General features: G+C 43.0%; 1 protein-coding gene across 8 annotated transcripts in view; it reads left to right on the top strand.

Annotated features, from left to right (window-relative positions):
- Positions 1-12,204, top strand: part of LAMA2 (laminin subunit alpha 2) — a 1,276,598-nt gene that overhangs the window by 840,010 nt on the left and 424,384 nt on the right. For all 8 annotated transcript variants that reach the window (XM_063917336.1, XM_063917337.1, XM_063917331.1 and 5 more), the window contains 2 exons: positions 3,047-3,235; positions 3,640-3,758. In XM_063917336.1, the coding sequence (XP_063773406.1) occupies positions 3,047-3,235; positions 3,640-3,758 (308 nt within the window). The remainder of the gene's footprint in view (positions 1-3,046; positions 3,236-3,639; positions 3,759-12,204) is intronic.

Genomic DNA, 12,204 nt, shown 5'->3' with positions numbered 1-12,204 from the left:
ACCTCTGGCGAGCACATGGAGGGCTGTGCAGCCCCCCAAAGAAATGCCACCCCACACCATTACTGACCCACTGCCAAACCGGTAATGCTGGAGGATGTTGCAGGCAGCAGAACGTTCTCCTTGGCGTCTCCAGACTCTGTCACGTCTGTCACATGTGCTCAGTGAGAACCTGCTTTTATCTGTGAAGAGCACAGGGCACCAGTGGCGAATTTGTTCTCTGGCAAATGCCAAACGTCCTGCACGGTGTTGGGCTGTAAGCACAACCCACACCTGTGGATGTCGGGCCCTCATACCACCCTCATGGAGTCTGTTTCTGATCGTTTGAGTAGACACATGCACATTTGTGGCTTGCTGGAGGTCATTTTGCAGGGCTCTGGCAGTGCTCCTCCAGTTCCTCCTTGCACAAAGGCGGAGGTAGCAGTCCTGCTGCTGGGTTGTTGCCCTCCTATGGCCTCCTCCACGTCTCCTGATGTACTGGCCTGTCTCCTGGTAGCGCCTCCATGCTCTGGACACTACACTGACAGACACAGCAAACCTTCTTGCCACAGCTAGCATTGATGTGCCATCCTGGATGAGCTGCACTACCTGAGCCACTCGTGTGGGTTGTAGACTCCGTCTCATGCTACCACTAGAGTGAAAGCACTGCCAGCTTTCAAAAGTGACCAAAACATCAGCCAGGAAGCATAGGAGCTGAGAAGTGGTCTGTGGTCACCACCTGCAGAACAACTTCTTTATTGGGGGTGTCTTGCTAGTTGCCTATAATTTCCACCTGTTGTCTATTCCATTTGCACAACAGCATGTGAACTTGATTGTCAATCAGTGTTGCTTCCTAAGTGGACAGTTTGATTTCACAGAAGTGTGATTGACTTGGAGTTACATTGTGTTGTTTAAGTGTTCCCTTTATTTTTTTGAGCAGTGTATATTTCAACTGGCTCCTTTCAACCCGAGTTGCTGAGCACTCATATGCAATAACCTAGGTTATTGCTGGTGGTTAATGCTGTGACTGATTTTTTTATTTTGTTTGTAATTTTTTTTTTCAAAATTGACAAAAAAGCTTAAATTAAAAAAATTAAATAATATTTGTTTCTCCAATATTATTATCTCAGTAATATTAATTTCCAATCACCTCCAATCAATTTTTACCACCTCACAGCCAACAATATTGTTTTCACCCTGTTTAGGCAAAAGTGACAGAGCAGTGGCACAAACAGTTTATAGCACATCTATGAAACCTTGCCACACTGCAGTGACATCAAATAAAAGTGGTGCAAGATGGAATTGTTCTTGGGCTTTTTCACCCACTCATATGTTGGATATTAAAATGGATATGCACAGTTTAACTAACCAAGTACTTCAGTGACAGGGACTGACACTTTTGTTTATTTATATTATTTTAAGAGTTAATTCAAGATATATCCATACATACAGTATACTTTTTCGCCTTGTGCCTGCATGAGAACTAATCCATTATTCTAATTGCATTTTAAACCAAAATGAGTTAATTGTTTACTTGTCAAAGTAATACTTTTTTATTATCAATAAGACATTATACAGCATTTATAACATTTTGCATGCTTGTCTAACTTTGCAAAAATGTATAAGGTAACAGAAACAAACAAATATATTGGACATGCAGTAATTCGCCATCATATAATAAATAAATTACAGATTGTATTAATGGACTAATTCAAGGTTGAATGCAACACAACATTTTCCTCTAGTGGGCAAAACCACGTGCAGTGCAGGTGGGGCAGATATAACATGTGCAGAGAGAGTTAGATTTGGTTGGGGTGTATTCAAACAAATCTAAATTGCAGTGTAAAAATAGCAGCCAGTATTTACCCTGCACAGAAACAATATATAACCCACCCAAATCTAACTCTCTCTGCACATGTTATATCTGCCCCACCTGCTGTGCACATGGTTTTTCCCATTAGAGGAAAATGTTTTGCAATCAACCTTGAATTAGGCTCTAAATCTGTTACACCTTAAGATACACAACATGGAATAATAGTGTACTATACTTCTCCCAGTATATTTATAAGAGCATTAGGTAATTCTGCTTTTTTTATGGTTTATCGGGGAATATGTTTTGCAAATCATTTATTTAAGACTGAAATACTCATGTGCCCATATATAAAAATATGACCTCAGTGTGTCCATTTGTAGAACACTCTTTATTCATTTGAAATGTATTGTCTACAAAATTGCCTATGTAACTTGATTTTTGCGTTACACATTTGCAGACTTTAAAGATACTCTAATTCTCTTCCTCAGAATGTTCTTAAATAGAACCACAGAGGCTCAGAAACTATGGTTTGAATACCTATTACCATTATCTATCAAAATGTACTGGGTCTACTGAAATGTCAAGTCTGAGACCCTGGCATTTTATCATAATCATCTCTTTCTCTAACCACACAATAAGCAAGGACCGAGTCTGTATCTTAATTGCACAGCGCCAATGTGCCTATGTTTTGTCAGGTCCACCAAACAACTGGACATAAAAACTTTTTGCAGCATTTGGAAAAATTTTGTTCATGAATAGTTGTGCATATCTCTTGAAACAGGGGCAAATTAGAGGAAGCACAAATTTAATTATCGGTCCCCTAAGCAAATAGTTGAGGGGCCCAATGATACATATCTATCTCATCCACAGAACCCCACTATGAACTTCTGAGCATACATGGGTACCTGCATATTGACAGAAATCACCTCGCCCACTTCACCACCAAGCCACTTCATCGCTAAGCCCCAATGCCACCTCACCTGCCACAAAAACTATAATTCAGGGTAAAAATTGGTGGAGGATGTCAACATAATGAAAATACTGACTTTGCGCTACACCTTCACCTTTTTATTTATCATAAGTTTAAGTGAACTTTTTATGATTTCTGTTGTTCTTGTGATCCAATTAAGATTATAGAATGTAATTGCAAATTGGATCATAATGGCATACAAGCATACAAATTAAAGAAAAACAAATTTAACAATTTCCAATATATTTTCCATTAAGTTGATAATCTTGTATCTTTTATTTTTAAAGCTTACAGCTTATGGAGGAAAACTGAAATATACTATTTACTTTGAAGCCCGAGAAGAAACTGGACCTTCAGCTTATGAACCTCAAGTTATTATTAGAGGTGGTCCTGCCACAAACCACAGAATAATTGTGAGACACATGCCTGATCCTCAAAATGGACAGCTGACAAGACATGATGTTGAACTGACAGAGGTTATTATATTTTCTGTATTATTATTAATTATTATTATTATTATTATTATTATTATTATCTGTATTTAACATTGTATGACAAATTGTCCATGGCAAAGTACAGTCATATTATAATAGAACAAAGCAAGAATATAATATATTCACCAGACAGTACAAGGGAACAAACCGTTCTCTATACAACTGATTGACAGGCAGTAATAGCAATCAGGGATCCAGTGCCCTCAGAGAGCAGTTAGGCAGTATCAGAGCTGTTGACTGATTGGGAATGCACTGGTGACATGGAAAGTGTCGGGAGAGAACAAGAGAGTGGGAGGCCCTGCCCATGAGAGCTTACAGTCTAAGGGAGTGGGTTATTAGCAAGCATCAATGATGTTGATTGGATTTTATTCTTTTTTGTGTTCTAGTTTGATTGGAAACATATGGATGGAGGACCTGTTAGTCGTGAAGACTTCATGGATGTTCTATATGACATACAATACATTCTAATTAAGGCATCATATGGTAGAGTTTTGAGACAAAGCAGGTAATTTGATTTTTTCTTGCCTACATATATTTTGAACAAATAGTTTTTACCAAGCATCCCAAGGCATAAATTACCATAAACTTTATACTTATTAATATCTAGTCTTATACACATAGCTAACTGCATTTGTTTGTTTTTTTAAATAGTGTTCATCATTGACCATTGCTATGTCTTTGAATGTGACATAAGAGGTTGCACAGGAGTGCACAAGTAATATTATTTTTATATAACTTTAATTTTCAAGTTCAAAATATTCACTAATAGTCTAGCCTCAAGCAGCCATTTATCATTCATCTTTCATATCATGTGTGTGGGGGGAGATGAATAAAAAAAATTACTGGACATTAGTTTTTAATCTCAAGTGCTTATAAACCTGAGCTATCTATACTGGAGAAAAATTAATCTTATTCTAGTCCACGTCATCATTGTATAGTATTGAATTAAAACACTGATACAGTTTTTTTCAAATCTATAGTTATTTGTAAAATAAAGATATATGAAATATACATTATTAAATAAATAAAGTACAGTAAAGCTCAGTGCAAAGTAGAGAAACCAGTAATAGATAAAGAATTTTAAATTTTTTCAAGAAAGAGAAAAAAGGCACTTTCTGTCCATATACAGTAAGTCACTTGTGAGCACCCCACCATCAGTAGCAAATCTGGGCCAACAAATTCTGTGGGACTCAGCCTAGCGCTCACTGTATTGTCGTCATCCTGTACGTCCATTTTACTTGTTCTCTATTACTGGCATTGCTATATATAACACATTGGAAATCCTCAATTCACCGATTCCAACCAAAAAATGATCAGGATCAGCAAGTCAGAGATTTTTATCATGCAGGCCTTTATCGATTCCCTGAAGGATAGTTGATCATTGATGTCCACTGATTTGCGGGCTTGGTCAGTGTCAGGGAATATTAGCTCTGATGTGTGATTCGCTTAACACTATTGTATATTTCTCTTACGTCCTAGAGGATGCTGGAGTCCTTATTAGTAACATGGGGTATAGAGGGGTCCACTAGGAGCCACTGACACTTGAAGAGTTTGAGAGTGTTGGCTGGCTCCTCCCTCTATGCCCCTTCTACCAGACTCAGTTTAGAAAATGTGCCCAGAGAAGCCGGTCACAGCTAGAGCTTTTTTAGTTTTATTATTTTCTAAGAGTTAGTTTAGGCACAGGGAGGCTGCTGGCAACAGCCTCCCTGCTTCGAGGAACTAAGTGGGGGAGTAGTGTCCGCCCTGAGGGGTCTGAGGCACTGTCTCCGCTGACAGGACATTAGCTCCTGAGGGTGATGATTGCTAGCTGCCCCAGGCAACCGCTCACTCCCGCAGAATGCCGCCACCCCCTTACAGAGCCTGAAGATTCCGGTGGCTAGTGAGTCACCGGCCCCCCTTACAAGCGGGGAGCCGGTGTGAATATGGCGGGAAACAGGGTGGGAGCACAGTATTAACTGCACTCCAGAGGCTCAGCGGTACATAGTGCGGCGCTATGAGGGGCGCCCTGAGCCAGCACCAATACCCTACACTGGTCTACAAGTCTGTCAGGGACCTCGGTAACACTGCCAGCACTAACCTCAGACCAGTATAAAACAATTGAAGAGCGGGAAGCAGCGCCATGTTCAGGGGACAGAGCTTCTCCTCAGAGCGGACCCAGCAGCGTTCAGCGCCATTTTCCTGCCTGCAGATTTTGATACAGAGACGCTGACAGGGAGAGCTGGCCCTCCAAGCAACTCCAGCTATCCTGTGCAGTATCAGGGTGTTGTAGAAGGAAGGGGGAGGCTGTGTAAAGTCTGTGTAGTCTATTAAGGTACACAGATAGTGCTGGTAGTTGTGTAATTTCTACCTCAAACAGTGCTGTGTGTGGGTTGGCTCCAATCTCTGTGTTTCTCTGTGGCATACTTGGGGGGAAACTGTGTCTGACATTTCCCTGTGTGTGTGTGGGGGTGTTTGTTATCTTCCATAGTCATGTCTAGGAACTCTGTGTCATATGCTGCAGAGGACGTTTCCTCTCATGAGGATTCCACTCCATGTACCCAGGAATGTAATGCCTTATCTCAGATCCCTGTTATTGAGCCTGAGTGGTTAACCTCTATTAAAGGGATGATCTCTCAGATCTCTACTAGGGTAGCAAATACTGAGACTAAAACTCATGTGGTAAAGAAATCTATGGCAGTTTGGTCAGGTTCTGTTCCTATTTCTGCAAAATCCCCTAGCATGTTCCCACAGGAACGTGCTCTTGCCCAAATTATGCAAGATGACACGGATACCGATTCTGATATTGCAGACGGTGATGGGGATGTGCTGAGGGGGGCAGCATCCCTTGCAAAGGGGGTGCAGCTCATGATTGAGGCCATTAGAGATGTGTTAAACATTACTGAAACGCCACCTGAGCAGGTTGAGGAGGCTTACTTCACTGACAATAAGAAAGAATTAAACGCTATATTTGAAAAATCCTGAGAAAAACCCGGAGAAAAAATTCCAGATCCCAAAAAGGGTTTTGGTTGCTTTTCCCTTCCCTGAAGAGGATAGGAAAAATGGGAAAACCCACCAATTGTTGATGCATCTGTCTCCAAACTGCCAAAGAAAGTGGTTTTACCTGGTTTTACCTGTCCCTGGATCTACCGCGTTAAAAGAAACCGCTGATCATAAGGATGACACTACGCTCAAATCCATTTACACTGCTTCAGGAGTTGCGTTAAGGCCCACTATTGCGTGTGCATGGATTTCTAAAGCCATAGTAAAGTTGTCAGGCACATTACTAAAGGATTTGGATACAATGGATAGAAGTAACATTGAATTGCTTCTACGTAACATACAGGATTCTGCTGGGTTCTTGGTGGAATCCATGAAGGACCTGGGTATGCTGACTGCGCGGATATCTTCCATGTCTGTATCAGCTTGTAGGGGACTCTGGCTATGAGAATGGTCTGCAGATGCGGAATCCAGGAAAAGTGTGGAGTTCCTACCCTACACAGGTCAGGCTCTATTTGGGGAAGCATTGGATGCGTGAATTTCCACGGCAATCGTGGGTAAGTCACCTTTCCTTCTTTCTGCTATGCCTCCTACGCAGAAACCTTTATCTTCAGCTGCATCGCAGTCCTTTCGGACCGCTAGTCCAAGCCTCCTACCACCTTCTTTAGAGGGGGTCGTGCAAAATCCAAAAAGCCTGCTCCTGCAGGCTCCCAGGACCAGAAACCTGCTTCTGGTTTCTCAAAATCCTCAGCATGACGGTGGACCTCAAAGCCTGGCGGACGGTTTGGTAGGTGCGAGACTCAGATGTTTCAGACACATCTGGGTGTCGTCTGGCCTGGATCCCTGGGTACAGGATATTGTGTCCCAGGGGTACAGACTGGAGTTTCAAGAACTTCCGCCTCACCGATTCTTCAAATCAGGCTTGCCAGCCTTGCTGACAGATAGGGCTATGCTACAGGAAGCCATCCTAAAATTGTAAAAGTCACAGGTCATTATTCCAGTTCCACCTCATATGCAAAACAAGGGTTATTATTAAAACCTTTTTTATGGTACTGAAACCAGATGGTTCGGTCAGACCGATTTTGAACTTGAAATCGCTGAACCCTTATCTGAAGGTCTACAAATTCAAAATGGAGTCTCTCTGTGCAGTGATCTCAGGTCTGGAGGAGGGAGAGTTTTTGGTATCCCTGGATATCAAGATGCATACCTCCACATCCCGATTTGGCTGCCGCACCAGGCTTATCTCAGATTTTCACTGTTAGACAGTCACTATCAATTTCAGGCGCTGCATTTCAGCCTCTCCACAGCACCGAGGGTGTTCACCAAGGTGATGGCAGAGATGATGGTTCTCCTCCGCAGAGAGGGGGTAAACATAGATCCATATCTGGACGATCTGCTGATAAATCCATCGTTCAGGGAGACGTTGTTGCAGTCCATTGTTCTCATGACTCATCTGCTCAGGGAACATTGTTGGATCCTGAACCTTCCAAAATCACATTTGGAGCCGACAAAGAGATTGTCTTTTCTGGGAATGATCCTCGACACAGAAGTGCAGAAGGTGTTTCTGCCAGAGGAGAAAATGTTGGTGATTCAAACAATGGTCTGGGACGTCCTGAAGCCAGCCCGAGTATCAATTCATCAGTGCATTCGCCTTCTGGGGAAGATACTTGATTCTTACGAGGCTCTACAGTACGGAAGGTTTCATGCTCTGTCCTTCCAACTGGATCTCCTGGACAAGTGGTCGGGATCTCATCTACACATGCACCAGAGAATACGTCTGTCGCCGAAAGCCAGGATCTCACTCCTCTGGTGGCTGCAAATACCTCACCTTCTGTAGGGCCGCAGGTTTGGGATTCAGGACTGGACCATTATAACCATGGATGGAAGTCTCCGGGGCTGGGGCTCAGTCACTCAGGGGGAAACCTTCCAAGGAAGGTGGTCAAGCCTGGAATCCAGTCTTCCAATAAACATTCTGGAAATAAGAGCCATCTACATCAGTTTTCTCCAAGCGGCTCATCTTCTGCGAGATCGAGCCATTCAAGTGCAGTCGGACAATGTAAGGACGGTGTCTTACATAAAAGGACAGGGAGGAATGAAGAGCAGAGATGCGAAGTCAGAGGTAACAAGAATCATCCTCTGGGCAGATAAACATGCATTGGCGCTGTCAGCAATCTTCATTCCGGGAATAGACAACTGGGAAGCGGACTTCCTCAGCAGACACGATCTTCATCCGGGAGAGTGTGGCCTCCATCCGGAGGTGTTCAAGCAGGTGACAGATCTTTGGGGAGTACCTCAAATAGACATGATTGCCTCCGTCTTAACAAGACACTTCAGAGGTATTGCTCCAGGTCATGGGACCTGCAAGCCGTGGCAGTGGACGCCTTGGTGTCTCCGTGGGTGTTCCAGTTGGTGTACGTGTTTCCTCCACTTCCACTTATTCCAAGAGTTCTAAAACTCATAAGAAGAACAAGAGTTCAGGCAATCATTGCTCTGGATTGGCCAAGAAGGGCTTAGTACACGGATCTTCTGGGTCTTCTGCTTGAAGATCCAAGGCCTCTTCCTCTACGGGAGGACCTACTGTAACAGGGGCCGTTCGCTTATCAAGACTTACCGTGGCTACGTTTGACGGCATGGAAGTTGAATGCCAGGTATTAGCTTGGAAAGGCATTCCAAGCAAGGTTATTCCTACCATGATACAGGCTAGGAAAGGAGTAATGTCTAAACATTACCATCGCATTTGGAAAAAGTATGTCTCTTGGTGTGAGTCCAAGAAGTTTCCTATGGTGGAGTTTCAACTAGGACGGTTTCTCCTCTTCCTGCAAGCAGATGTGGATATGAGCCTGAGGTTGGGATCCGTCAAGGTCCAGATTTCGGCCCTATCCATTTTCTTCCAGAAACAACTAGCTTCCATCTCTAAGGTTCAGACTTTCTTGAAAGGGGTTCTGCACATCCAGCCTCTCTTTGTGCCACCTACGGCACCCTAGGATCTTAATGTGGTGTTACAGTTCCTCCAATCAGATTGGTTCGAGCCTCTACAGGAGGTTGAGGTCAAGTTTCTCACATGGAAGGCAGTCACTTTGTTGGCCTTAGCTTCTGCTAGATGTGTGTTGGAGTTGTGGGCTTTGTCTTGTAAAAGCCCCTACTTGATCTTCCACAAAGATAGAGCTGAGCTCCGGACCCATCAACAGTTTCTTCCTAAGGTTGTGTTGGCTTTTCATATCAATCAACCTATTGTGGTGCCAGTTGCTACTGACTCCTCAATTTCTTCAAAGTCCTTGGATGTCGTAAGGGCTTTGAAGATCTATGTGAAGAGGACTGCTTGCCACAGAAAATCGGACTCTGTTTGTCCTGTATGATCCCAAGAAAATTGGGTGTCCTGCTTCTAAGCAGACTATCTCCCGCTGGATCAGGTTCACTATCCAGCATGCATATTCTACAGCAGGCTTGCCGTATCCTACATCTGTTAAGGCCCACTCTACTCATAAGGTGGGTTCTTCCTGGGCAGCTGCCTGGGGTGTCTCAGCTGTACAACTTTGCCGAGCGGCTTCTTGGTCTGGGTCGAACACATTTGCTAAGTTCTACAAGTTCGATACTTTGGCCGCTGAGGACCTAAAGTTTGGTCAGTCAGTTCTGCAGGAGCCTCCACGCTCTCCATCCCGTTCTGGGAGCTTTGGTACATCCCCATGGTACTAATATAGACCCCAGCATCCTCTAGGACGTAAGAGAAAATAGGATTTTAATCACCTACCGGTAAATCCTTTTCTCATAGTCCGTAGAGGATGCTGGGCGCCTGCTGAGCGCTTCGTTATCCTGCAGTGATTATATGGTTCAGTACGACTTTGTTCTTAGTTAAGTACTGCCTTGTTACTTGGTTTAGTAATGTTTCAGCTGTTGCTGAGTTTCAAGCTAGTTAGCTTGGTTTGCCTTGTTGTGTGAGCTGGCGTGAATCTCACCACTATCTGTGTAAAATCCTTCTCTCGAAGATGTCCGTCTCCTCGGGCACAGTTTCTAGACTGAGTATGGTAGGAGGAGCATAGAGGGAGGAGCCAGTCCACACTCTCAAACCCTTAAAGTGTCAGTGGCTCCTAGTGGACCCGTCTATACCCCATGGTACTAATATGGACCCCAGCATCCTCTACGGACTACGAGAAAAGGACTTACCCATAGGTAATTAAAATCCTATTTTACATACGTACTGTATTGTCTAAGAATTCTTTGTGTGGCAGTGGATGTGAACACTAATCCTAAAGTGTCTAACTTAGGAACATCACAAAGAATGCATATGTGTGAAACACACTCAGCAAGACATGCTATGACACGAAACAATAACAAGTAGAAGGCTGCCTGTCGTATGGTCAATCTGCCTCTGTTTAGAACTTCAGATTAAAGTATGGATATCACAATCCTGCAGAATGTGTTTTTGCTCACTACTGCTCTTTACTGATGATACTTTTCCCAGTGAGTTCAATATTGACATAATTTTTAAAACAATTTCCCATGAATCTTTATAGCAAGTTGAATTTTTTGATCACTTAAGCCCCTGACAAATGCATTACAACAATCACCCCTAAAGTCATTGAAGTATCCAGAGCTAACCAGTATACAGGTTGAGTCTCCTTTATCCAAAATGCTTGGGACCAGAAATATTTTGGATATCCTATTTTTCTATATGTTTTTGAATAATTGCATACCATAATGAGATATTATGGCGATGGGACCTAAATCTAAGCACAGAATGCATTTATGTTTCATATACACCTTATACACACAGCCTGAAGGTAACTTTAGGCAATATTTTTTATAACTTTGTGAATTAAACAAAGTGTGTGTACATTCACACAATTAATTTATGTTTCATATACACCTTATACACACAGCCTGAAGGTAATTTTCTACAATATTTTTAATAACTTTGTGTATTAAACAAAGTTTGTGTACAGAAAACAAAGGTTTCATTATCTCACTCTCACTTAAAAAATTCAATTTTTCAGAATATTCCGTATTTTGGAATATTTGAATATGGGATACTCAACCTGTATTTATATCCATGACGCTGACAATACTGGAATGTTATTTGGATAATTTTATGAGTCACAGCTATGTGTGGAAGCCATAGATTTCCACATCAGGGCAGCCAGATTTAGGGGCCAGACTGCCCCTAGGCACAACATAATTGGCCACCACCCACTCACATTGTCTGCCCCATTCCACCCACCCAGAGGCATCACTGGGTCTGGTGACACCCGATGTGCATAATATATTCCCAAAAAGGGGCATGGCCTAACATAAAATGGTATGGCTTCTCTTGAACCACCAAATTACCTCAATCCAGAAGAGTGGCCTCGCAGGAAGACCACGATTATATCACTCCAGGGTGTGCCCAGCATTTCTGGAGATGCTAGGCTGCTCCCAGAGACTCTGATGGCTCATCCTCAGTGAAAGGAGCTGGGTGCCTCACGTTAATGTCACAGTGCAGCACTCGGCCCCCTGTCACTGCAGAGGAGCAGGCATTTTGGTGTCACCCCCACCTTGGCCAATCTAAATATATTAGGACAGCCAAGTCATTAGCGATTGTAACCTATGGGCTACAGATTGCAAAATGTGAGAGTGATCCATAGGTTCCTTACCTGGCAATGTGTGCTTGCAAATGCATGGTCTGATTACCGAGTATGGGGGTAATTCCAAGTTGATCGCAGCAGGATTTTTTTTAGCAGTTGGGCAAAACCATGTGCACTGCAGGGGAGGCAGATATAACATGTGCAGAGAGAGTTAGATTTGGGTGTTGTGTGTTCAATCTGCAATCTAATTTGCAGTGTAAAAATAAAGCAGCCAGTATTTACCCTGCACAGAAATAAAATAACCCACCCAAATCTAACTCTCTCTGCACATGTTATATCTGCCTCCCCTGCAGTGCACATGGTTTTGCCCAACAGCTAAAAAAAAATCCTGCTGCGATCAACTTGGAATTACCACCT

This window comes from Pseudophryne corroboree, chromosome 4 (assembly GCF_028390025.1).
Source record: "Pseudophryne corroboree isolate aPseCor3 chromosome 4, aPseCor3.hap2, whole genome shotgun sequence".
Lineage (NCBI taxonomy): Eukaryota > Metazoa > Chordata > Amphibia > Anura > Myobatrachidae > Pseudophryne > Pseudophryne corroboree.
Note: the sequence above shows the minus strand (reverse complement) of the source record. Positions and strands in the feature narration are given on the sequence as shown.